Source organism: Pholis gunnellus, assembly GCF_910591455.1.
Source record: "Pholis gunnellus genome assembly, chromosome: 3".
Lineage (NCBI taxonomy): Eukaryota > Metazoa > Chordata > Actinopteri > Perciformes > Pholidae > Pholis > Pholis gunnellus.
In genome coordinates, this window is record NC_136529.1 from 15,918,445 (window position 1) to 15,943,676 (window position 25,232).

Genomic DNA, 25,232 nt, shown 5'->3' on the forward strand with positions numbered 1-25,232 from the left:
GGGAACTGACATGACATAATATCTGTTTGATTAAAACATAACGTTAACTATAACATTTCGATGGCGAGATGAGAACCTGTATCAGTTTAGTTCTGCATTTATTTTAGACTCTTATTTACACTTTGACCAGTTTGTTTGCTGTTTCTACTACGACATAAGACACGGAAACACAAACGGAAATGAACACTGTCCTAGGCGGGGCTTTTGTATGTGGAAATGATTGACATAGACTTCAGCCAATGAATGTGCTGCATCAGTCAACACGGTCCAATAGGAGTAGTTATAGGAACGGTGCTTCGAGGTATCACTTCCGCTGATTTTCCCTAGTAACTCACATGGAGACCAATTTCCCTGTGTTTTGAGTTTCGGCGCCGATTCTGGCGGGTGACAAATTAACGGATTCACAGGAGGTATTTTCTCCATCGTAAACCTGTCTTACAATTTTTTACATTACATATTTATAAAGTAACAGTAACTATGAAGATCGAAGAGGTGAAAAGCACCACGAAGACTCAGCGGATCGCCACTCACAGTCACGTTAAAGGACTCGGGCTAGACGAGGCCGGGAATGCTAAACAGTCAGCATGTGGTCTGGTCGGCCAGGAGGCTGCTAGAGAGGTACTGTCCCTGTTTCACTGCACCTACGTTGCTCGTGTTTTGTTTGGAGGAGTGAAGGAGAGCTGGTGATTTATTTTGCAGGGAGGATTTCGCTCACTGCAGGCGGTCAGCTGCACACACAAGCTAGTTCCGTTAGCACTGTAGTGTCGCTGTTCTCTCTCGCTCTCTCTCTCAGGTTAGAGGTGAGCTAAAGGGGAGGTCCACCATAAGTAGAACACACGTTCATATTACATTTCTTAAAATATATTATGCTAAACGTTTGGTTTGTAAAGTTTTACAAAGAAAAGGTGTATTAATGAATGTAGAAACAAAGGATCGGCTTTATAAACAAACACTAAAGGTGTGTTCACACCTTTACGTTACAATTGTGGATTTCTAGTCAAGTAGATGACCTGTTTTCATATCAGTTAAATCAAGATGTAAAGATGGAATTTCGAACAAAAATTGCATGTGTACACACTCTGTCACCAATTCAGTGACAAAAAAACAGCTTCAATAATTGTCAACAGGTATAGACATCTATCGTCATGATGCTCTGACTGCTTGTAGGTTTACATTACTGTCTACAATGTAGTAACACAGATTAACAGTCAGGGGTTAACATACACAATGGGGGTGGTGCAGATACTACGGGATAAATTAACTAAAGTCCATCACACCTGCTTTGATGTAAATTCTGACAACATCCCACAGCCTGCTGCTTGTATTGTTACCATTGCTTGTCAATATACACAATACTGTTGCTTTATATTATTTTCTCTTTCCAGGCTTGTGGCATCATTGTCGACCTGATCCGTTCAAAGAAGATGGCAGGAAGGGCAGTGTTACTGGCAGGACCACCTGGAACAGGAAAGGTAAGGGTGCCGTGTTCATTCACTAGCAACCACAGCAGTAAAGCTTCATTGAATGTGGCCTCCGTTGTTGTTGTTGTTGTTGCTGCTGCAGATTGTGACTCTTCTCTACTTGTTCCTCCAGACTGCCCTTGCCTTGGCTGTTGCACAGGAGTTGGGAAACAAGGTGCCTTTCTGCCCCATGGTTGGCAGTGAGGTCTACTCATCTGAGATTAAAAAAACAGAAGTGCTGATGGAGAATTTCAGGAGGGCCATTGGTGAGTGTCACGTAAATAGGATTTGGCTCCTTGGCCATAGTTCTTACCCCCAAAACCAGTCACTGTAACCGACGTTGTTGTTTTCGATAGGGTCTGATCTGTGCGGGTCTGAGTTGGGAGTTGTAAAACTATCATGATTGGTTTCAAACAGGTGCCAACAGAAGAAAGCAAATAATTAATAGACGAAAATGCAGATTAAAAAACAGACAAAGTCATATAATCATCAGACTTTCTACTGAGATTGAGAATTATCCTAACTAAACATGTTGTTTCTGGAAAAACATGAAACCAACCCAATTTACTTCCATTGCATTAGGACAGGGCAGTATACGTGCTGTTTCAAAGCTTCAGCACATAAAACCGCGATACCTCGCTGGCTAAAAGAAAAAAAGTATATATATGTTCCTCTACTTTCTTTCATCTCTTGGTGTTAAAGGACATTATATGATCAACTCACTCACTCAGTGAGGAGTCTGTGGGCAGGAAGAGCAAGGTGTCCCGCAAACACCATTCTCATGAGCTGAAAGTCGACACTTGACAGCGGATTCATGAGAATGGTGTTGAGAAGGAAAGAAAGCTTGAGAAGGGGAAGGGGTTTGTCAGACTGCTGAAGGTACCTGTCACAGGACAGGAAATGGAGCTTAGGAAGAGGGAGAGGTGGTCATCAGCACCTTTGCTCCTCCCCTAGAACAGGATCTTCAGGGGGAAGGGGGTTTCATTTTGAAATTGTCATCACTCTGCCGATAAGAGTGGCCTGACAGACGGTCCCTGCCTTTTAAGCATTGCTGTCTGACCCTCACCACGGCGGATCAGCCACCTGTGTGCTGTTCATACTCGGTGCCACCGGCTGCATGAAAGAGGAACAAGAGTGTGATCACGTTACACAAGATTATGCCCAGACCTTTCATGGGCATGCACACACGTGTTCCCTCTCTGTAATAAAATGCGTTGTTCAGTAGACTGAAGGATGCGGCGGCTTAGTTGATACAGGAATATAAAGGCCCAATTGAGTTCTCACTCTGCACTGTGCGTGTGACTGTAATGTTGCCCACATTCAGGACTGCGTATCAAAGAAACAAAGGAGGTGTATGAAGGGGAGGTGACAGAGCTGACCCCCTGTGAGACTGAGAATCCCATGGGTGGCTACGGAAAAACCATCAGCCACGTCATCATCGGCCTGAAGACGGGCAAGGGCACAAAGCAGCTCAAGGTCAGACTCAGAGCTGGATTCTTTGTTTTTTTTGTTTCTTATATTAAAAACTGAATTCATGGGAGCTTTGTCAAGTTAAAAAGATACTTCATATTTGCTCAAATATTTATATGGCTCTCTTTACACCTAGCAAGGATATGTATCTTGATTTTATTTTTTCCTTGTATCTCTTTCTCTTCCAAAACTCTTACCTGAACTTGGATAATAAAACGCCTTCCTTCTTCCTCAATATGAGTATTTTGACAAACTATTTTTGTCACAAACAATCCACCTTACTTTCACCGACCAATTGGTAAGAACCAATGTCTTACTTGAAAATCTCTTGTCTTGTTTCCTTAGCTGGACCCCAGTATTTATGAGAGTCTTCAGAAGGAGCGTGTGGAAGTGGGAGATGTGATCTACATTGAAGCCAACAGTGGAGCCGTCAAGGTATTGTGTTACTCCCTCACAACTGCACCACATTTTGATCAGCCAATCTGAGTAGAAAAAGATGTACATACTAGGCTTTAATTCACCAATTTGTTTAGTTCACAAATGACACATTTCAAATAAGTACAAAACCGAAAGGAATATGTGGTGAAACCAAAGTTCAGTGTTTTCTGTCTTGCATGTCCTCGTCAGTCCTTCATGGTGGCGTTCTTTCAGCGCTGCATCAAAGCTTTGCTGTAGTTCTGCTGTACTCTGGAATTAGCCTCTCTCATTCCTGCAGCTCTTCGGGCTCTCTCTATCTCTCCATCTCCCACAATGCCTCTTTTCTAGCAGCAGGGCTTGTGGCTTGTGTTGACAGACCCCAATGACGGTTCCTTTAATCGGTGCAGGTGGGCCGGGGGGTGCGCGGGTCGGCTCAAGTCAGAGGCCAAAGGAGGGGGGCTGGACAACACATTTGTTACTGTTGACAGCTGTGTCATGACCTGCCTTCTGAAACTCTTTCATCCCTCAGCTGCATGCCCTCCTCTCTAGGATGGCCGGGCACTGGGTTCAATTATACACCTGCTCTCCCTCCGCCCCCTCCGCTGTCTTTTGTTTCACTGTTGTCCAGAGCAATGTGTTCTTTTTTTGTTTAATGGTGGGTTCGTTTTTTTAATTCTTGTTAACACTTTTTGGTATACTGTGTCTCTGCAGAGACAAGGTCGCTGTGACACATTTGCTACAGAGTTCGACCTGGAGGCAGAGGAGTATGTGCCACTGCCCAAAGGTGATGTCCACAAAAAGAAGGAGATAGTCCAAGATGTCACACTGCATGACCTGGATATTGCAAATGCCAGACCCCAGGTATCGTAACTGTAAAATAATATCAGTGCAGCTGTTTTCTTCTTAGAAACTAGAGAACCAGTTTGCAGAGTTGTCCCCGGTATGTTTAAAATAATCACTCACCGTTTGATCTCAGGGAGGCCAGGACATTCTCTCCATGATGGGACAACTGATGAAGCCCAAAAAGACTGAAATCACAGGTGGAAAAAAATCGGACAACGTCTCAGCTCACATTACCAGCTGGCTTCAACACTTTTTGACCTTTTTATTGTTTATCCATCCCTGTTTTAGATAAACTGCGTGCTGAGATTAACAAGGTGGTGAACCGCTACATTGACCAAGGTGTAGCAGAGCTCGTACCTGGAGTGCTGTTTGTGGACGAGGTGCACATGCTGGACATCGAATGCTTCACATACCTCCACCGAGCACTCGAGAGCACCATCGCCCCCATCGTTGTGTTCGCCTCCAACAGGGGAAACTGTTTGATTAGGTAGGAGGTATACGAAAAGGGTGAAAATTCAACAACAAAAAAATAGCATTTGTAGTATTAACAATTATTTGTTGCTCACCAGGGGGACAGAAGACATCAGCTCTCCACACGGGATTCCTCTGGACTTGCTGGACAGAGTCATGATAATCCGCACCATGTTGTACACGGCCCAGGAGACGAAGCAGGTGAGTCTCAGCATCAAAGTATCTGCATGTGTGCCGTGTGTCATCTGTGCGTGTGTCACTAACGACATTGTGGTTTGTAGATCATCAAGATCCGGGCTCAGACTGAAGGGATCAATATTAGCGAGGAAGCTCTTACACACCTGGCAGAGATCGGCACCAAGACCACCCTCAGGTAAGAATATACATCGTGCATCACTGAGTGGAGTGAAGAACTGAGCCGCCTTACATTGAGTGTCCACAGTGGTCCAGTTTTTGGAGCAACTATTGTCAGTAAAGCTTCTTCGACAAAAAATAATTATTTATCTAAAGCGTAAAAAAACACATTTAGGACCTGCTGCAACTCCTCCTCACTTTCCTCTTTGTAGTAAACTGGTTTGTACTGTATATGTATGTGTGAGGATACTGAGTGGCTCTTTTTTCCTGTTTCCTCTCAGGTACGCCAATCAGCTACTGACACCAGCCAGCCTGCTGGGTCGTGTTCAGGGAAAAGAGAACGTGGAGAGGGAGCAGATAGAGGAAATCAATGAGCTTTTCTACGACGCAAAGTCCTCCGCCAAAATCCTCCAAGATCAACATCACAAGTTCATGAAGTAAAACTGGATTTACACCTTTTCTTTCACAACTCGCAGAGGCTGTTACATGGTTCACTTTGATTCTCCATCCTTTCTATGTGGCTTTTTCTTTTGTTTTTCCATCTTTACCCTCTACACCATGGCTCATTCTAGTGTCCCAGCCTCATCTACTGTAGTAGTTTTGTTCTATAAAGTTTTATCTGTTCCCTTTGTTGATGAAAGTAATTTTTTGAATAAAAAGCAAAACACAAATGACTGTTTTCTTCAACATTTACTTTTTTACTGGCACTTCTTACAATGAAACAGGATGGACGAGACAGAAGATTTCAACTGAATTTTCTTACAATTGTTTGGATTGCAGTATTGCTCATTCCTTAAAATTACCCTTAACCTGAAACTGGATAAATGCTGCTGTTACAGAGGCAACAAGAATGGTTAAACATTTCTCTACATTTTCTTTTAAAAATGAAAAACTGGCTTGCCAGTGTGTACAATTTCTTCTGTTAAATGAAGAACACCCAATTGGAAAAAAAAAGAGGCTTCAAACTAAATGTTCATGGACTGAAGTGCAGCTGGAAAATAACTGATCCCGAACCCATAAGGTGAAGCAAGTGTTGTCCAATCATGGTCAGGAAGTCCACTGCTACTTCCTGATAGGACGAGCTGAGCGTGTGTTCAAAACAGTCTCCTTTCCCGACCTCCCCCCGCTGAACACAGAGGGAGCAGCTTTACCAATTTTCTCTGTGAAGAAAGAGAAACAATCTGAATATTTCACTGTTAATGAGGCAGTAAGAATGGTTACGTCAAAATTGTGGATATGCTCTGTGTAAATAAATACACTTTATCCCACTGGGTGAGAGGGAAGACTGTTGATGGGAATCTCCCGTCAGTACAACCCTCCTCTCCTCACTGTATATGGAGTGGAAACTTGAGAATCATGAGGAAACGCCCCTTTACACAAAACTCTCTGCCATAACATGATCTTATCCAGATGCAGAAAACCAAAGACTGCTTCCTTTCAGTGTCATCTGTAAGAGAAATGTAAAATTCTATTTCCATGTCTTTTTATGTGTGTGTGTGTCCTCACCACACTCCTCCAGTACTTCAAATGTCTTGCTCTTCGCTGGCCCACTTGTACCCAGTTTGGTCTTTGCTTCGGTCAGGTCCTCATCTTTCACCTCGGGGCGCTGCATTTGTTCATCTTCTTCCTGACCTGTCTGAGGGGCGGTGAGCAGAAACAAGTACAACAGCACACATGTGATTTCTGGCTCTCCAAGTCTGCAGAAAGTCTTTTTTTTAAACAATGTGAAAAGATGTCATCTCATTTTAAAACAATGGTCTTACTTGAGACATGTTGTTTCAGTAGTTGAAGCTGGCCGTAAGAAAATCTCCTCTCTGTCAGATGTGCCTCTTTTTCTCTTGTGAGTCCAGCCCAACACACATTGTTCTCCAGTTTTTAAGGGTAATAAATGACGCAGTGAGCGTATACGCTCCTCCTCTTTTCTGTCTCTGCCTCTGTTTTTTTTCATGGTCTGCTGTCATACTTGCTGCTTCATTAGGATGTCACTGCTACAACTTGTGGCATTACACTTTCCCAAATAAATCCCAGAGATCCAAGAAGGTAACAAATGTATGTCTGTGTACCCTCCACTGGGTAATAAGCAAGCCACGCAAATTGGACTCAAAGTTCAAAAGGTATGACTCAAAAGATAAGTAGCTGGCTATCTTAAGACACCAACAGACTTTAAACCATGCCTGGCTTGTGTACAAATACAAAATACATGTAACAAAAAGCAGCAGAGAGGAGAAGGGAGCATTGCCATCCTTTAAAAGAATGCTGTTCCCTTCCTGCTCATTTTCCATAATGACATCATTATTCCACCCCAGGGATGCTAAATTCTTTAGCGATAAGTACAGAGGAAGGACAAACAAATAAGAAGAGTTTCCAAACATGTTAAACGGTTGCTGAACTCAAGCCTACTTAGCTCCGCTAAAGTTAAATATGATAAAAAGCTGGTGCAAACATGTTTGTAAACCCACGCTCTAGATTATACTATATATTTAAAGCAATGAAATTGTCACGAAACATGTTTAAACATAAACAATATAATTGATGAACTTCCAGTGAAGATGTACCATAAAGCTTTGTTTGTGGCGTATGAAACAGAATTCCTCCCTGCTTCTTAATAACCGCTTAAAGACTATGTGAACAGAATAATGGACTTCACATTTTACGAGATGACTGAATTGTTAGTTAATTAAAATAAACTTGGAACCGCTGGAATCTTCCTAGTAAAGCAAACCTGAAAATGGGAGTTTTGGTGATTTTTGGACAAACACGACGGATCCTTTGGGCTGCTTCAAGTTTATAAATTTATATTTGTATCTCTTCCGGTAACAAATTCAACTGCTTTCTTAAAATACATTCAATTCTTTATCGGCCACAATCAGATTCAGGACACGTTTGTTTATACTTGTATGAGCCAACAGGAATGATCAGAGGAAAACATATCAGCATCATACAGCCACACATTCACATTCACATACACACGTGTGAGGTCAGTTAAAAAAAAGTTGTTCCCTCGTTGCTTTCACACTGTCAGTAGCTGTCACTCAGCAGCTCTTGTTAGAACTGTTTGTAGTGAAACAAAAGCTTTCTTCCAGGCCAGTAAACCCATTTCCAGTCCAGTTTAAGTGTGTTTCTTTCTGTATTGGGGCAACAGCTGAGTCCTCACAAACTGAATAAGCTGAGTCTCTGTGACAAGAACAGCCACAAACACACCGAGCAGACACAATGCTCCTACGGCGATATGGACCAGTCTTAGTACCCAGCCGCTGTCACAGCAGAATACACCCTGCAACCAGAGAAAAAAGATGCTCAAGTTAGAGCCACTGATTTGCACAAGATTCAATTGAGAATAAAAATGCTATGTAATGGTTGATATTTAGAGCTAAAACCTGAGTGGAGAATGAATACTATTTTATTTTCTTGTACCTCGGACAGCGCTGTGACGACGGCACTGACAGCAAGTGCCAGTATTAGGAGCGGGGAGGGCAACAGGCCTCGCAGAGGTTTCCATTGAGTGGTACGGAAGTAGTGGTGTATGTAAAGCAGGCTGTGCACGATGCGGAGGCCCATGTTAAGGCAGTTTGCCAATATGAAGCCCACACTGCCAGCCCACCATGTCAGCATGTAGGACAGGAACAGGAAAGACACAGACAGAGCCAGCATCACAAAGTTGTACCTGAGGACGAAGCACAAACAGTGTTGACTGACAGGTTGCATGATGCGTTACTGGCTGTGTATGTGTATTTCTACATTACTTACTTGTCAACTTCTTTTTGGCTCATGGCAGCAAACACAAAGCACTCTGTTACACCGTTTACAGCGAGGAGGAGAACATAGCAGCTGTAGCATCGCAGCAAAGTGGGCCCTTCAACCAAAAAACACAAACACAGAGCAATGACTAAGAACAGCAAGCAAAGCTAGATTTGTCACATATATCCAATACAACCAGTGTACTGTGGCTCTGTTACCTGCACCACTGCTGAGCAGAGAGCCGCCGTAAATATCCAGAGCCAAGAGAGAGTAGGCGTAGCCAAACACGGTGATAATCAGACCGACCACCAGCACCAGTTTCAGCAGACACTCCAGGACCTCCGCTGCGATGGCAACGTCCTCCTGGAGACAAAACCCGCAACATGACGTGAACCCAACAATTCAATTCGTTTCACAAAGACTTGTTTATATCCGAGAGTCACACCTGTTTCTGACTCTTGACATCACGTCCTCGCTGCAGCACTTTGGCAAAGAAGATGTAGAAGCTCTCCTCGATCGGCAGGAAGATGAAGCGAGCCACCATGGAGCCCAGATTGTTCACAATATCATAAACTCCCTGGTCTCCAAAGCTGAGGACGTTCAAGAAGGTCATGACGTACCGCTCGCCCTCTGTCAGGATCTGCTTCAGGAAGGACTGCTTGAAGAAGCTCCATGTGAGCTGGGCCAGACTCCAATCAACCAGCGGCTACAAACAGAACAATATAACGATCATTAATCATGAATGGTAACGTGTATCCTGTAACTTGTCAGTTTGATTTTATGAAGATAGATCATGAATAATAAATGTAATATATTTTTACCTCTCCATCAGCTCTACGGGGCAAGAGTTCTCCAACACGGTGCAGAGGAAAACCCTTCTTGGCTGCCTCTTTAGAGCCCAAGAAACGAATGAAGTAAACAGCGTAGCACAGCACCAGGAACCCTGTGTACACCAACTAAGAGAAGCCCACAGAATCATTACACACACAGCAAGTAATCACAGAAACAATGCAAAGAGGACATCAGCTGATTTCTTACATGAGCAGCAGAGAAGATATAAAGGCCCCATTCACGGGCAAACACCACCAACAAAACGGTGATACTGCACTTAGCGATCATTGCTAAGCTCTCAGCGACCACCTTCAGTCGGACAAACATGTGAGCTTGAGCCAGGACCCAGAGGGGCTCAGCCAGGAGCTCCTGCACTCCTGACAAAGCAAACATCACCACAGCGGGGCCGTAGTAAGGGACGGTCTGGGGGTCTGGGGCCTCCAGGAGCCACAGCCACACACAGATCAGCAGGGCTGCCCATAACACACCCAGAGGCAACCTGAGTGGTAAGACAAGACACACAGGTGAAAGTCCAAGCTGAATACACAGGATAAAACACACGTTACCCATTTTAGTAAAATCACTCAACTCACGTCAGCCATAGCAGGTTGATAACTTGTCTCCAGCTGTGGTTTGTCCCAGATACCCCACTCAGACAGGCTCTCCGGAAAGCTTCTCTGGATAAAAATACTAATGTGGAGTACAGTAGTGTAAGCCTGCATAACACACACACACACACACACACACACACACACACACACACACACACACACACACACACACACACACACACACACACACACGTTATATCAGCTGGTGCAGAAACGTGGTGGCATTGTCTCCTCTCTCCTCTTCGCCGGTGCACCCATCATCTTTACCTGACATTGACAACACCAATCAGCTCTTTGGAGACAAACCGCAGCGTGAATGCATTCAGCATGAAGGTGAGAACACGGAACATCACCTGAGATCAATAAAAACAGAAAATCATATAATTGACCGAATTATTATTTGACCGATATTTTAAAATACTGGGCTGCGATGGTGGTGTATATCTCAAATGAATGTGTCCACGTACCTGTAGCAACATATTATAGGATGCTAGAGTGGACGCACTCCTCAGAACATCCTGAGAGCTCATCTTGAACTTCCTCTGACTCGCTGGAAATCTTTGTCAAGCGTGTATTTGACAACCTTCCCGCTGCTTTATACGAAGGAAAATCATCGTAGAGTGATGCCGTAAAACCCGTTAGTGTGGCAATAACAATAGCGTCTAATTTCTAATGAACCGGCGCAAGATCAACGTTACATTTGTTGCACTAGTTTCACTTCCGTACACATTGTAGGGAAACACGTTACGCGGTGACGTCAGGGGGCGTTACGTTGCACGAGGCGTCGCTAGAGGGCGGAAACATCCTTCTGATGTTCTGCCGTGAATCTCCATTTGTGTCTGTTACTATACTTTATGTCACTGAGCAGTTGACAAAGTGAATCCAACCCAAACAGCAAGTGCCAAGCTGTCTTGTATACGTTTTATTGATCTTAATGGAACAAAGTTGTCTTCTGTTTTGTTTATCAATGGAAAGTGAGGCAATTTAAATATACAGAACAGAACAATACATTGGTACAAATGAACAATACATTGGTACAAATGATACCGAAATGAACATTCATATAAATACTAAAATACAACATAAACAAACTTTCATTAGTTACCTGTCACCAGAGATAAACCTTGATCTGACTAAACCCTCTAAAGTTTCCTCTTGTTTTTGAGAACTTAATCTTTCATAGTCTTTCACAATGAACTGCAGATGCTTTTAAAAATAGCACAACACACTTGGGAGTTGATGTTTTTTTAATCAGATGTAAAAGATGGAGACAGTAAAAAAAGTACATCCTTTGCTAACCAATATACATGTTACAACAATATACATACACATTTGTCTATATACAGCATTTCAGTGACTCCCCGCTGTTTGAAGTCATGTACCTTTACTTGACCTTTTGCATCCACTACATGCCTTGTACGCAGACAGGGCCTTTCAGTTTCTCTGTTAAAAAATGTTCTTTACATGGCACTGGAGAGTCAATCACCACATGGTCTTCTTTTTCAGCAAGACATGATTCATCCAAATGAAATAATTATGACGTTTCAAAGACAGATAACATTCATTATTAATTTATATTTAATGATAGTTAGGTTTATGTTGGTCTGAGATTTCTATACGTGCATTCAACTCATTCACACACATTCAAAGTATACAGTAGAATTTATTCCTATAGGTTTCTTTCCCTATTCATACTTTTTCATCCCCAGCTGGGTTGAATTGAATGTTACAAAAAGAGACACAAAATGGCTGCAGATGGTAGCGGTGACGTCAAGTGGAATGTAAGGATTTTCAGCCTCCCGCCCTATTATTATTATTACTCATAAATGCCTAAACAACCTAAACAAATAATAAGCATGCACACAAACACAATGACGTCAATATGTACAGTACATGGGCTCTTTCTACTCTGATCATTTCTACACGTACCCAAGGAGAATAGTTTGTGCTTGAAATACAGACACACGAATACTGATTGGGGAACAGCTCACTCGTTTGTAAGTTTAAGAATGTGACAGAATCAGGAAACTGTCCGTAAGCAGCAGACATGTTAACCAGGTCTGGATGTCATCACAACAGTCACTTTTCTAAAAGGTGCTCCATCTCAGAGTTGATGAATGAAAAGCCAGCGAATGCCGTCTGATCCATGGAGTCTATGAAGTTCTTATCGCTGTAGGAGAGACGAGGCTTCTCACTGAGGAACTCCCGATCAAAGTTGCTACAATCATTCGGTGCTTTCTGTAATTGACAACAAACAAATCTCAGCAAAAACAAAAAAACAGAGTCGCTCATCACAGATCATTGATATAAGCAAACACAGTCCATGATCTATATTTTTTCCTAATTGAATCCTCAATGACTTGTATCAGCGGCTTACCACTTTGGGTTTGAAAGGGGGTTCAATCTCTCTCCTCTCCAAGGCCTGCCAGTTGATGGTGTTGAAGAACGGGTGTGTACGAATATTACCCACGATTCCTAGCCTGCGAGTTGGGTCTCTCTCAAACATCTGCGATGAAACAAACTCAGTAAGGGTAAGTAAGGAATCTCAAAAAGACCTGATTTTCAGCTACACAAATGTACATTTCTTGATTGAATTTGAAGACATCCTTAAATATAACCATAACATTATCAAATGTGGAAATACCTATTTCCCTGAAGCAGAAATGGAGCCCTATGATAAATGTATTTTGTATAAAAAGGGTTGGTGCTCACCCGCTCAAGCAGGTCCTTGGCCTCCTTGTTGATCCAGCGAGGATAGTGGGGAGTGTCCATGCGGATGGACTCAAATAGCTCATCCTCATCATCTCCATGGAAAGGCGACTGACCAACCAGCATTTCGTACACCAACACCCCAAAGGACCACCAGTCAACGGAGAATGAGTATTTCTGACCCAGCAGGATCTGAGTTTGCATGCAGAATGATAAAAGCAAATCAGTACATTTGAATATTTCAGATCTAGAACAAGTATATAGTGTTAAGTATGAAACACTCTACCTCTGGAGCGATATAGTCAGGAGTGCCGCAGAAAGTTGTGGCTCGATTCTCTCCAAACACATTCTCCTTGCACATGCCAAAGTCGGCTATCTTTATGTGCCCGTCCTGATCCAGCATCACATTGTCTAACTTAAGATCTCTGGAAACAAAACAACCACAGCAGGATTGGAAATAAGCACAAGTGATTTAAAAGACAACAGATTGTGAGTTTGCAACAATAAGGTTTGATCTGAAAATGTTGTTTATCAGAATAAAGTTAAAATGCCACTAATTGCTTCAATGTTTAAAATTAACTTTTAGATTAAATATGTGATAAAAATAAATGCCTAAAAAGTTTTGCCAGCTGGACTGTGAAATCTTGAATGCCCACTGCTTTACAACACCACTCAAGCCAGAAAGAACCCTTTAAATCACAGCTTAAAAATGCTTTGAAGAACCAAAACAATTCGCATTTACTTAATACTTTCATATTGAGAACCATTTTTTTTCAAAGCATACTTTAAAATCTATGTTTAATTCCTATTGTCAGGCAGCCATTGTGTTCAGTTTGTTTAAATATGATTGGAAATATCAAAATCCTGTAGAGATCTGAAACTTGCCTGAGATAAGTAATTATCGATCCACTGTTAATGTATTAATTTATGAAAACTTTGTAGATTTTATTATAATATAACATGGTTATGCAATTATTACTATTACTGATTTAAAAATCAACGTTTTACTGCAAGAAATGAACAAATTCAGTTTCCTAAACATCCCCTGTTCACAATTGCATTGCAACACAAAAACACTTTCAGAAAAAATGTGTCAAAATACGTGGGATTATCTAACCAAGCAAGTTCACCTTCACTCTGGCAATGTGTTTGTGTATTCATCTTGTGGAAGATAGGAACATAATGCAATATGCTGTGATGTAAAGAATATAGTAAAACATGACAAATGACCAGTACGGTCATTCAGTGTATTTACTGTACATCCAGATATAATACATATTTTTGCTCTGACCTGTAGATGACCCCTTTGGTATGTAAGAACTGAAGACCACAAACGATCTCAGCAGAGTAGAACCTGGGAAGACAAAAGAGGCAGACGGTTATGAACTTCTCATCTCTGGTGCAAAACGACAGGTCTGCTCTGTAGCTATCTCACTAGTGAGTTGGCAGCGGAACACTGGCGTCACTGCAGGCTCATTTCAGTGTAGGGCTGAATTATTGAGTACATTTGTATGGAGCAGCAGACAGGTGAATAACACCCTCATAATGGGAAACCTGAGAGCCGCGGAGAGCCGAAAGATTAGCTTATCTCTGCCCTGCTTCTCTTGTCGTCTGTGTCAGGTGAAACAATTGAGTCCTGAGAAGAGATAGAGTGGCCTTCGCTCTAAACCAATAACTGGTTTTTCAATGTAAGTGAACTGGCAAGGTCTGAGTAGGCTGTCAGGTTTTATTTATTGATCATCTCTCACTTGAAATACAGAACAAGTTAGCAAGTGCACATATATATTGTACATGCACCTCTAAACCAACTCTACAGACGACACTACAAACAGAATGTAAACTGAAGTCTAGATACAGCATAAGTAAATAAGTTGGGCTCTGCTACTGTATGTGAGGAACTTTGAGACGTCGGACGAGACTCTCTACACCACTGGGTCAAGAGGTTAGCTGTAGACACTGTGTAGAACACATGTTATGCTAAAAATGAATGCATTGATAATGAAACAACCCGCTCTCCTTTTGTCTCACTCACCGAGGGTAAATTATCCATCCAGGCTGAATACAGTCACTGAGTGAGGAGGACTTAAGCGGATGCCAACACAAGATCGGGTGTCTGTGTTTGCTAAGCAGGGAATTACTCCTGTCATCTCATAGGCTCAGGACACAGCCACCAGTTTAACTACAGGAGAGGTAACGGCAGACCACATTTTAATGTCCGTGTTCAGCCTGCTTTTTAAACACACACCGGTTTGTTCTAAAAGTCTCTTGTGTATACAAAAGATAATGGTCAATGCATTAATAATCTTCAAGAAATAAAACTACCTTGCACAACAATGCATGCACTGAAGTCTAGTGTGCTTGTCTTTGTTGTCCTCTAAATCTGAATCAAGAATCAAACCAAGCTGGCTTTGCTTCACATTTAAGGAGTTTGCATATTGTTGCTTTTCCTCTTTTGGGAAAACATAACACCATATAATACCCGTGGTGGAACATACCTTACTCTTATCTGTCGGTGCTCAAAATAATAAATCATTTTGTCAAATTTCTCGCCAACTGGGCAAACTCTGTGACACAAATAAAAGAGGTCCTGAAAAGCTACCAATGGTCCTTGTGGTGAGAAAGAAATGTATATAGTCACCGTGACATCACCAATTGGTTTGTGGACTACAGTTTTGAAGCCTTGAGTTTGGCATGTTGGCCTTTGCCATCTTGTTTTTTTGCAACTAGAAGTGACACGAGGGGGTGGAGCTAAGAATAACCAAACGCTGAATAAGACATTTTTAGATGGCCAAAATGTTACAATGAACTTTTTTTAACTGAAAACAAGAAAACACAGACAATTCCCAGACCGGACAACGCTGTGGTAGCGACCTGTAAAAAGTATACACTTCTTTACCATCTTTTTTAATCTAAGTGGGACCATAATTTACCAAATGAACATCATGCTGTATTGAAGAAGACTTTAAACTAGTGATTGAGACCACAAACTCATGTTTACAGTGAAATAACTCCAGTGAGAAGTAGGGTCATTTTCTCACAGTCAAACTTCTGATTGCCCCCTGATGGTGATCAGAAAGAATGCTAGTTTAAGGCACTTCTGCATTGGCTTCACTTTTCACACCCGGAGGTTGCCACCTGATAAAAACAAGGTGAAATCAATAAAGGTGACACTAGTTACTGGAAAGAAAATATTTCAAAGAGAAGGTGCTTTTGTCAAACAGCACCTGCAAAGAAATGTTTAATTTTCCTCTCTGTCTGTAAATGTGAGACATTTTAAAACTTTAGTTGGCGGTGGCGCAGGTGCCAGCAAGCTTTAGAATTCACAACATTCTTTTACTAGTGTGCCATTGTTTAGTTTTTTTGGAGGGATTCCCACAGAGTGAAGAGAAGAGAGTTGGGTGGTAGTAACTGATACCTCCCCATACAAACAGTACACAGGCACTAAGAGCGGCTTAGTCCTTACAAGGCAAGTCTGCTAGAGAGCTGCAGCTGATGGACACCAGCCCCAGTCCATCAGGGTTCAGTATATCATGTAAACCAAAAGAACGCATAATGGGAGAGAGACAAAGAGAGTGACATGGGTAGAATAAACATGTGCTCATTTTTTTCCATTAACTCGTTGATTGTGTATGCGTGAGTTCCTGCCCAGCTATAGGAACTAGAGAGCACTGAGTAATGGTAGCAGTTTTTGTTTTACACCAACTCTGCATGTTGTAATGTCTGTGTTACAGGTGTGACTCACGTGGTTCTGTAAAGTTCAAAGCGTCCTTTCTCCTGAATATGAAACATCAGGTCTCCTCCGTTCAGATACTCCATCACAAAGAACAGATGCTCCTGTTGAGAAGTTTCACTTTGAGTTTTGAGGGCACAATTCCAACTAGTGGTGTAGAGTAGGGAAAAAAAACACTGAAACACCAATGAGATGAAGCGGACTACCTTGGTATGGAAGGTGGAGTAAAGGTGTGTGAGGAAGGGGTTTTCCCAGGCTAAAGCCAAGACCCTCTTCTCCACCATAGTGCACTCCACATCGTCATCCATCAGCACCACATCTTTCTTCAAAGCCTTCACTGCAAAGTACTCACCACGACCCTTTAGCTCTGCCAGGAGAACCTGGGAGGCAAAGAAGAAGAGAGACTTTCATTGTTTTCTGTTCTATTAAGAGCGTGGAGCCTGAAATGTCCGGTTAGGTTAAACAAATGTAAACATCTTGGCTACAGTTCATAGTTTGATTCAACACCATTTGATGTCATTTTTTCTATGAGAGGCCTGTGTGTGCTAGTGTGTATGACAGTTGAGAAGTGATGACTGGAGTGTTGTTGATTGGTTATCCTCTCACTCTAGGGTTGGGGTTTTTTAAAACAGCCGTCTCACAGTCGACTTCACACTGACATGGTTGCTCGGTACCTTGCCAAAGCTGCCTTTTCCCAAGACCTTGTGGAAGACGAAGTTGTCCACGTTGATGCGGGTCAAATGGGTGATACGAGACTGAGGCCGCGAGTTGGCCCCCTCCCACAGTCTGCCATACGGAGATCCATCTAATGAACAAACAATTACAAATTACCACACATAACAAATTACACTTTTGCATATTATTCCGCCAGTATCATTATTAATACAGAGCCCATACCGCACACATGAAAGCATGTAGGTACACGCACATACAGAAAAACACTCACTAACCATTGATATCCAGTCCAGCGAGCTTGCTAACTTCATCGTAGATTCCAATATCAGGCAGATCAGGCAGGTTCGGATCCAGGTTTGGATCTGAGCGGCGGGTGGACGATTTCTTTTGGAATAGAGAAAGAAAAAATAAATGAAAGGCAAGGAACAGTCAGGCTAATCTCACATTCTGCTGCAGCATACAGCATAGTATTTTGGGTGTGTATATATGGCTGCATGCACAAGGACTTCTGGTTGCTCTGGTGACTCACACTTTCTCAAAACAACTTTTATTGTCTGTTAAATACTGCCATAGACCGCCTGCTGACTCCTCACTCACTACTCTTAACCATCCCCCTGTGGGTATGGGCCTCTAGTGATAACACAACTGAGTGAATAGCCGCTGCTCCACAGCCAGAGACACAGTTATTCCGTTGCTTTTTATTGGGCATTAACCTCATGTTTACACAAGTATTCTAGACTTGAAGCACAAATAAACTCTTCAAGTCACAGTTACACCTGTGAGACGGAGCTGAGACGAGCGCCTGTACAGAGCCAGTAGAGACATCTTTATTGATTAAAATGAATTTGTATCTGTTGAGTTAGAGTGGAAAACATGTCTGATACACTTGCAGTCTAGACTGTTGTGGGTTGTGTTCATTCAATCAAACATTACAGCAGTGGTTGGTGCATATACACATGGCGGAGATAATAAATCTACTGAGGGCACCTTTTGTAGTCTGTTCTATTTTTCGCCTTAAGATTCAGTACCATCCTTGGACTTGGACAACATCCAAATTAAGTGTTACCAAGCTCACTTCAGACTCGCCTCCAGATACTAGAATAGGAAACGATGCCTTCTTTGTAAATATGAATGTTTGTGAAAAAAAATGTTCAAATGTAAATATCTTATTATCTGAGGAGGGCATTCAAATGAATCATGTGCTTATATTTTGTTGTGTTTATCATCTCATTATCAAGTTCCATTATTTTCTTTAAACACACCTCTGTATACTAACGGCTGAGTAAGAGATAATGTAATGAGATATCCACAATGTCTGAAAGAGCCCTGGAATGATTTAATTAGGTGGTATGGTGCTTGAGTCAGACTCAGATTCTTTATTACTTTGACTTGACACTTGATAGGACCGAGCGTTGACTGACTTGTGACAGTCTCCATGAACTCACCTGGCTGACTTGTGTGAGTGCTTCAGCTAGTAGTTTCTGATTGATACCACAAAGGTTGGCTACTTTAGCCTGACACTTGTGATGGACATTCATGGCACAATCTACAAACGGAACAAAGAAATGCTGTTTAAGATAAAAGCACATTTACACTCCAACAATTAGTCAATTATATTGGCACTGTACCTTCACACTTCAGGCCTTGTTTGACAATACCCCACAGCAGACTTCCACAGTGGTCGCAGAAGGTTGGACTCATGTAGTTGTGGTTCTTGAAACGGTGCGGCATGTCAATCTTAAAGCGCTCCTTCTGGAACTGCAGTGACAAACGAGATTCATCATCTCCATGAATGACCCGAGGCAAAAGAATTCTAATCAGTAAGTTGTTTTTCCTTTTTGCTTTGTCGTCCATTTCTCTCTCTGAGCTTATGCTGTCAGAAGTGACCACAACGCTGGATAAAAAGTTCCTTGTTTGTTCCCAGGTCTACTACTTCACTGATTTAGAGTTCCCCTCTGAGACCACACCACGTGTTTGTGCTTGATTATTTCCATGCCACCATTATCTAGGTCAGTTGGTCTTTCATCATCTTTATCTGTAAACATTGATGATCACTGAAAAGCTGGTCTTATTGGATGTGGACCCTGACTGGTGTCTTTGTAATAAAATATAAAATAAAATAAGACTCTCACTGTTCAAACTGTTAGGGAGAGATATTTACAACAACAGCAAAAAAAACAGAGTGAGAAAAGCCCACACTAAACTGAAATTGTGAGACATGTGGAGAACACTTACAGTACATGGTGTACTGCACAAAAAAGTGATACGTACCACAGTATCGCGACTGTTGGCAGCAGTACCAGTACATCTGCCGATGATTTTGTCGATGCATTTCTTGTGGATGGCTGCATTGCATTCTGATAACAAACAAGATAAACAAGATTTGTACACTTTGATCCATTATTTGAGCATATCATGTAAACTGGCCACACAAATAAAAGAGTGAAGTACATATTTTTAATATATACAATCTATGCACTGGGTTGCTATTTCGAGTATTGCACAAAGCCCAGGAGTTTTTAAATGATTGTACACTTACGTCTGCATTTATAGCCTTGCTTGTTGAGTCCCCTGTGGGAGGCAAAGTCACACAAATGGGTCAGACTGTATCCTTCTTTGATCATGTGAGTGTTAATGGTTTGCTGATTAATCACTTAGTTAATGATAACAGACAGCTGCAGTACACCCAAGCTGATTTGTGTATCAGGGTTTCCTTTTTGTACTAACTTCCTCCTGAGAGACCAAAATGAGCTTCAAAGCACATCTGTAGCCAAAAAATGACTAATTTTACGTTACAACTTTATTAATTTCATCAATAACTTGACAAGCAACCAGTTTGTTTAACTCCCTTTGAGGGAAATTAGCCAACTCAGAGAGTATTGAATATATCGGCAAATAACAGGAAGTTCCGAAATAACTATGTTGTTCTCTCTGCTGTTTTACTTTATCTGATCTGTGGTTTATGCGTTGCCCTTAACTAGTCTTCAAGGTTTGTTTATAGGGCTGATGAGTAGGCAGGTCATACCAGACAAATTCTCTGCACACGGAGCAGAAAGTGGGCTGCCTGAAAAACGTGGCAATGAACTCGTGGTTCTTTATGAAGTGGATCTTAGCCTGCTTGATGGCCCCTCGTCTACGGTTCAGGTTAGGAGTCTCCTCCTCCTCCTTGGCAGCCTGCTTATTATCTTCAAGATACACAGAGAAACAATGATCAGTCATCCCACAACACAGCAATGGAAAAACAGTGGTCATTTTGTATACGTCCCAAATTGATAAATTGACAAATTAATGATGATTCTTTTTTTGAGAATTTTTTTTTAGCAAAGGTATTCAATTAAATCTAAAATGGCCCAGCATCTGAAATGTAATCCCAGCAAAAGTCCGATCCTCATCATGTCTAAATTGCGTCCTATAGCCTAACTCCAGCCTCTATCAAATAAAATCAACCATATGCATTTGCATATTATTTTTTCAATTTTCAAAGTAGGGTACTTCTAAAATACAGGGACATTGAGCTCTTATGGCACTTTTATGGAAAATAAATAGCTATCGTTAGCATAAATAAAATAAGTCCTAGCACAGCCCTGCCAGTAGTTTGAATGTTGAGCTCGGGCCATTCTCATGCAGATGTGTGACAGACAAGTGTAGGTGCTCATTAGTGAGCCTGGAATGGTTCTTGGTTTTAATATATTCATAGTGGAGAAAGCTGACTCGCAGCTGTTGATCCATGGTCACGGTGTGTAGAGCTACTTTGGCTAGACCAAAGAAACAGCTGCCTGAAAGTAGCAGGGAGTTGTTTCATGCTGCATGCTGTCATCTCTCTCACATCTCGAGATTTGATTGGCACCCTTGAGTGCGGCTATTGCCCTTTTAACCAGATTATATGAGCTCACAGTTTATAGCTGTGAACACTATTAGTCATTCTCATTAATTTATCAAAAATTGATCACAGGTCCCAATAGAACCTGAGTGACTGCCATTTGGTGATGCCCGTTATAGAGGTATACTTAAGATTTGGAACCAAGTTTACAGGGGATTTGGTGACAACATACAAAATGTTCGACTAGAGAAAAACAAATCAACCAGACAGCTAGAGAAAATGATATAAATTACAGAGTACAGAGGAAAGTAGAGAATGTTGCCATTTTATTTCCTTTACCTGTATCCACTCCCTCCAGAAAGTACTGCACAGCCATCATCACTTTGCCAGACGGTTGGAGATCCACCTGAACACACAAACACATACAGAAAGTTACACTTAAACTGCCTGTGAGATTGCTCTATTTATGGGGGCAAAGGATAATGTGTAATGTCCTACCCAGAACTCAGCGCGCCCGTTGGCTTTCTTGCAGCGCTCAGCAAGGACAGACACTCCAACAGTGACCTCAGCCAGCGGCTCCTCTGCTGTCTTCATCAACAGTACCTCAAGCACACGGCCCTCATAGATGTGCGCATCAAAACTGGTCTTCCAGGCCGGGTACATGGTTGGTTTGCGCTGAACCAGGGTCTTACCTCGTTCTGGGAATAGGGAAATGGACAGAAAGAAAAGAAAGAAATATCTTTTAATGTTTTTAAGTGCAGGAAATAAGAAGAAAGTGACTTCTTCTTTTTTTTACATAAACAACTTCTGTAAAAGGATGTGTGGTGTAAGCTATCAGTTTCTCACCAGTTGTCAAGGCTTCCTTCATCTTGATTGCACAGAACGGCTCGTCAACCAGAGGAGGCATGACGCCCAAGTCGTACGAGTTGAAGGCGATCCTCAAGAAAGGAGCCATGGTGCCGAGTACCAAGGTCGCCTGCTTTCAGAGATGGACAAACACAGTGTTACACTGGTGAGATGCATCTATAATGACATGTTAGTTACACACACAGGTAGTTGGTTAGTATATCCACTTATTGCATAAAGACTCACACTGGTGCATATTCTGCAGCAACACTTTGTGTTCACAGTTAAGCATCAAGATAAGTGTTCCAGCGATCTGTATTTACATTGTGAGACGAAACAATATCAGAGAATATTCCTGACATCCTGTTACACAAAACAGTAGATCACTGTGTCAGCAAGGCAAAACAAATGTAAACAGGGAAACAAATTGGAAGAAAACTCAGGAAGCGCAACAGAAGGAATCCCTCTTCCAGGACAGGTAGACTCCCTGTACAGTAGATGTTGTGTATACAGAACAGATGACGGTCACATTTGTTCTTTGTTCACCTCTGTCAACAGCACCTGTTTTTGTGTGGAGGACTGACTATTGAATGTGTTTTGTATCTGATTCCAAAGCTGGTTTGTTCGAGGTAAAAAGAACAAAAGTTTTGGGATCAGGCATGTGCTGGCAAATTGAATACTTTAAGATTTTCTCACTGCTAGTTAAAAGAATTGAACAGTTTGAGACATAAATATCGAAAACTCGTTACATTAAAGATGATGGACACTAGCTGCATTGTTGTGCATTTAAGGTGAACGATATGCTGATATATTGGTGAGAGATCAATACTAACCCATCATGCTGAGCACTAGCTGTTGCATGCGTGATTTACTGGTTGCATAAGCTTACTTGTGCTACAGATGGAACCACAACTTTTGCTGTAACAGCACCACTAGTTTCAATGTGTGCAATGCAAAAAGAGATGGCCATCAATCTCACATGTTGGCTTGGCACTTCAGTTTGTTGTCTTGCATGTTTTGCCCACACCTCAATAACAACCCCAGTGTAAAATATGCCTGCATCATTTGAGCCTCTGTTGCTTGTTCGATTCCCTGTCGCTGTGTTTTCTTGACTGTGTAGTATCTGAGAGGGTTGCAGCTGCAACAGTGGAGGTGTTTTCCTGTATTACAAAGACAGAGCAGGCCTCAACATGCCGCTAACCCAAATACAAGCATGCAGCACACCGCAGTAGGCCCAGCTGGTATTCACAATCCTGAGCCCATAACCGCCCACCAGAAAAGTAAGACACAAAAAAAAACACAGGGAAGAAAAAAGTACATACTAAGAAGGAATAGTGATGAACAACCATACTCACTCACCCACTGCTGCTGTTGATGTCAGGGTTTTGGTTGGAGTTAATCAATAGCAAGCACACTGTGTTATTGAGGTCGGTAGTGATTGATTACTTAGCAAATTGTCCATGTGCTGTTTCGATTTGGTCTATCTGTTAAATTCAGTAGTTATGTCCCATGCACCATTATAATGTAACTTGCAAACTTAACTTCCTAATGTTCATTTTTATGCTACCTACTTCCTGATACCAGCAGTATGACCGACACACAAAGGTGTGTTTGTAAGCAGGGGTAACAAGTACTACTACAAAGTTTAAATTATATTATGACACCTAGAATTTGGGCTATGTAATAATAATTTGTGCATGTTTGCTTGCATTTGAACTTCATATCTTTAAAAAAATAAGATTTGCAGCTACAATACAGGTGTTGGATGTATATTATACAGTTGTAGCAGTTTTATTTAAATGAAGGAGAAGTAGGGAGGGCAGTATCAGCTGTGACCGGAAGAAAGAGAGAAGTAAAATACAGAAAAAGAGAGGGAGCTCGTACAGTTATCTGCTACAGAAACCCTGTACAAAACACCACAGCAGTCATAAAGTACAGTGAAGCTGTTATAGTGATTTGCACATCTATGACAAGTACATCTACCACGAGCCATTTGAAGAGAGTCAAACATCAAACGAGAATCAGTAGGTGCATCTGATTTTCTCACTCAAACGGATGTGGTTGATAAACGAAGATGTCACCTCAGGTCGGTATCAGACAATAGTTTGCAACTGGATTTGCTTCATTACATATAAATGTAAAAGTTTATATTAAAAAAAATAAAACTCCCCTTTCTTTGCTGTCCCGCATTCCTCCTCACAACCGGCGGTACAACGCATTCTGTGACCCGTGATATTCTGTGACCTGAACTGGAATTCCACATTGCCACCATGGCCCCACACTCTGCATACTATACGTGACCGCATTGCACTGAGATGGGTGTCACACACTACAAGTGGTGGCCAGTGTCGAGCAGTTAACAGAGTCCTAACACTTCACCTGCACAACCAATCAGGCTTGTTTCCAACCCCGTGGCGCCCATGAAATAAACTCACGGATTCCATCGCACGATGTCAGATTAATTGAACGAAGCGACGCTATCCGAAAAAAAGTTGGTTTTCGATTATCATTTCAACCAGAACAACTAGTCAACGTTAGGTTGCGACAATGTTGTAATGGGACTATAAACAGCGTAGACATTGTGTTTACGTTACTACCGTAAGTTAACGGTTACGGTTGAACGAGTTGCCGTTACAGTTCGTTTCCCAACGGACCAAAAAAGACGTTAACGTTACACTTGTTAGACATTTAGCAACTTTTTACAAACTCCACACCTTAACTCTTGTGAAAACCTTGACTAAAAATATGAATAACAGCAGTCTCACCTCGTCCTGCAAGTTTATCTTCTATCTCTTTATCACCCCAGCACGACGAAAGTCTCTCTTTATCTTCCTCTAGTCTTTAGCTCTGTGGTTCCGCCGATTGAGGAAGTGTGGCGCTCGCTCGCAGTTTACTCGGAAAGCTGTGACGTTTACCTGCTACACACACACACACACACACACACACACACACACACACACTGCGGTCTGTGCCTCGGAAGTTCCAATGCACCCAGTTGCCCCATTTTAAATAAATACGGTCCTGTCGGTTTATTATTTTTCCACTATGTACTTGTCCTTCTCACACAAATTTGTTTCAGCCACATGTGTCATTATTTTCCATTTCCTCCCCGCTGATTAACATGATGATGTGTGTTCATCACTGCAGACCTGTGGATCACCTGAGCTGAAAGAAAACCTGTCAAGACAACTATATAACTGTAGATAAAGATCTGCATTGCTGAGTGCGCCCTAGATTACTGCATAGCCTTGTATGTG

General features: G+C 41.9%; 4 protein-coding genes across 5 annotated transcripts; 1 reads left to right on the top strand and 3 right to left on the bottom strand.

Annotated features, from left to right (window-relative positions):
* The first annotated feature begins 336 nt into the window (after window positions 1-336).
* Window positions 337-6,000, top strand: ruvbl1 (RuvB-like AAA ATPase 1). The gene is made up of 11 exons (XM_079186146.1): window positions 337-618; window positions 1,386-1,472; window positions 1,594-1,726; window positions 2,785-2,936; window positions 3,276-3,365; window positions 4,059-4,208; window positions 4,324-4,387; window positions 4,479-4,677; window positions 4,760-4,862; window positions 4,943-5,034; window positions 5,297-6,000. The coding sequence occupies exons 1-11, from the start codon at window positions 478-480 to the stop codon at window positions 5,454-5,456; spliced, it is 1,371 nt and encodes a 456-aa protein (XP_079042272.1). The 5' UTR covers window positions 337-477; the 3' UTR covers window positions 5,457-6,000.
* On the bottom strand, window positions 5,687-7,049 carry mustn1a (musculoskeletal, embryonic nuclear protein 1a). Its single transcript, XM_079156617.1, has 3 exons — window positions 6,779-7,049; window positions 6,522-6,651; window positions 5,687-6,175 (listed from the first exon to the last, which is right to left on the bottom strand). Exons 1-3 carry the CDS (start codon window positions 6,785-6,787, stop codon window positions 6,078-6,080), a joined length of 237 nt encoding a protein of 78 aa, XP_079012743.1. The 5' UTR covers window positions 6,788-7,049; the 3' UTR covers window positions 5,687-6,077.
* Window positions 7,050-7,789: 740 nt separating this feature from the next.
* rft1 (RFT1 homolog) lies at window positions 7,790-10,908 on the bottom strand. Its single transcript, XM_079186145.1, has 10 exons — window positions 10,663-10,908; window positions 10,463-10,548; window positions 10,178-10,300; window positions 9,792-10,083; window positions 9,575-9,709; window positions 9,199-9,459; window positions 8,972-9,116; window positions 8,763-8,868; window positions 8,430-8,679; window positions 7,790-8,289 (listed from the first exon to the last, which is right to left on the bottom strand). The coding sequence occupies exons 1-10, from the start codon at window positions 10,723-10,725 to the stop codon at window positions 8,125-8,127; spliced, it is 1,626 nt and encodes a 541-aa protein (XP_079042271.1). The 5' UTR covers window positions 10,726-10,908; the 3' UTR covers window positions 7,790-8,124.
* Window positions 10,909-11,424: 516 nt separating this feature from the next.
* Window positions 11,425-24,848, bottom strand: prkcda (protein kinase C, delta a). 2 transcript variants are annotated; one of them, XM_079186587.1, is made up of 18 exons: window positions 24,741-24,848; window positions 21,976-22,105; window positions 21,628-21,827; window positions 21,469-21,535; window positions 20,335-20,494; window positions 19,849-19,880; window positions 19,581-19,666; window positions 18,938-19,067; window positions 18,755-18,855; window positions 17,585-17,693; window positions 17,309-17,439; window positions 16,841-17,014; window positions 16,647-16,738; window positions 14,196-14,258; window positions 13,191-13,329; window positions 12,908-13,096; window positions 12,573-12,701; window positions 11,425-12,433 (listed from the first exon to the last, which is right to left on the bottom strand). In XM_079186587.1, the coding sequence occupies exons 2-18, from the start codon at window positions 22,082-22,084 to the stop codon at window positions 12,275-12,277; spliced, it is 2,070 nt and encodes a 689-aa protein (XP_079042713.1). In that variant the 5' UTR covers window positions 22,085-22,105; window positions 24,741-24,848; the 3' UTR covers window positions 11,425-12,274. The 2 variants fall into 2 exon arrangements, with proteins under 2 accessions (XP_079042713.1, XP_079042712.1); XM_079186586.1 differs by having other exon boundaries at window positions 21,976-22,108; window positions 24,741-24,834.
* Between the last annotated feature and the right edge of the window lie 384 nt (window positions 24,849-25,232).

What these genes read in the sequence shown, in the direction of transcription:
- ruvbl1 (XM_079186146.1), top strand. Translation starts at nt 478, where the DNA reads ATGAAGATCGAAGAGGTGAAAAGCACCACGAAGACTCAGCGGATCGCC. An exon ending in TTGCAAATGCCAGACCCCAG is followed by an intron (nt 4,209 to 4,323) that starts GTATCGTAACTG and finishes GTTTGATCTCAG; the next exon opens with GGAGGCCAGGACATTCTCTC. An exon ending in CAAAAAGACTGAAATCACAG is followed by an intron (nt 4,388 to 4,478) that starts GTGGAAAAAAAT and finishes TCCCTGTTTTAG; the next exon opens with ATAAACTGCGTGCTGAGATT.
- mustn1a (XM_079156617.1), bottom strand. An exon ending in TGAAGTACTGGAGGAGTGTG is followed by an intron (nt 6,176 to 6,521) that starts GTGAGGACACAC and finishes CTTTCTTCACAG; the next exon opens with AGAAAATTGGTAAAGCTGCT.
- rft1 (XM_079186145.1), bottom strand. Translation starts at nt 10,725, where the DNA reads ATGAGCTCTCAGGATGTTCTGAGGAGTGCGTCCACTCTAGCATCCTAT. An exon ending in ATTGGTGTTGTCAATGTCAG is followed by an intron (nt 10,301 to 10,462) that starts GTAAAGATGATG and finishes TGTGTTATGCAG; the next exon opens with GCTTACACTACTGTACTCCA. An exon ending in CCCGTAGAGCTGATGGAGAG is followed by an intron (nt 9,460 to 9,574) that starts GTAAAAATATAT and finishes TTCTGTTTGTAG; the next exon opens with CCGCTGGTTGATTGGAGTCT.
- prkcda (XM_079186587.1), bottom strand. Translation starts at nt 22,084, where the DNA reads ATGGCTCCTTTCTTGAGGATCGCCTTCAACTCGTACGACTTGGGCGTC. An exon ending in CCAACAGTCGCGATACTGTG is followed by an intron (nt 19,068 to 19,580) that starts GTACGTATCACT and finishes TTGTCACTGCAG; the next exon opens with TTCCAGAAGGAGCGCTTTAA. An exon ending in CGCTGGACTGGATATCAATG is followed by an intron (nt 17,440 to 17,584) that starts GTTAGTGAGTGT and finishes TTTGTTCATTAG; the next exon opens with ATGGATCTCCGTATGGCAGA.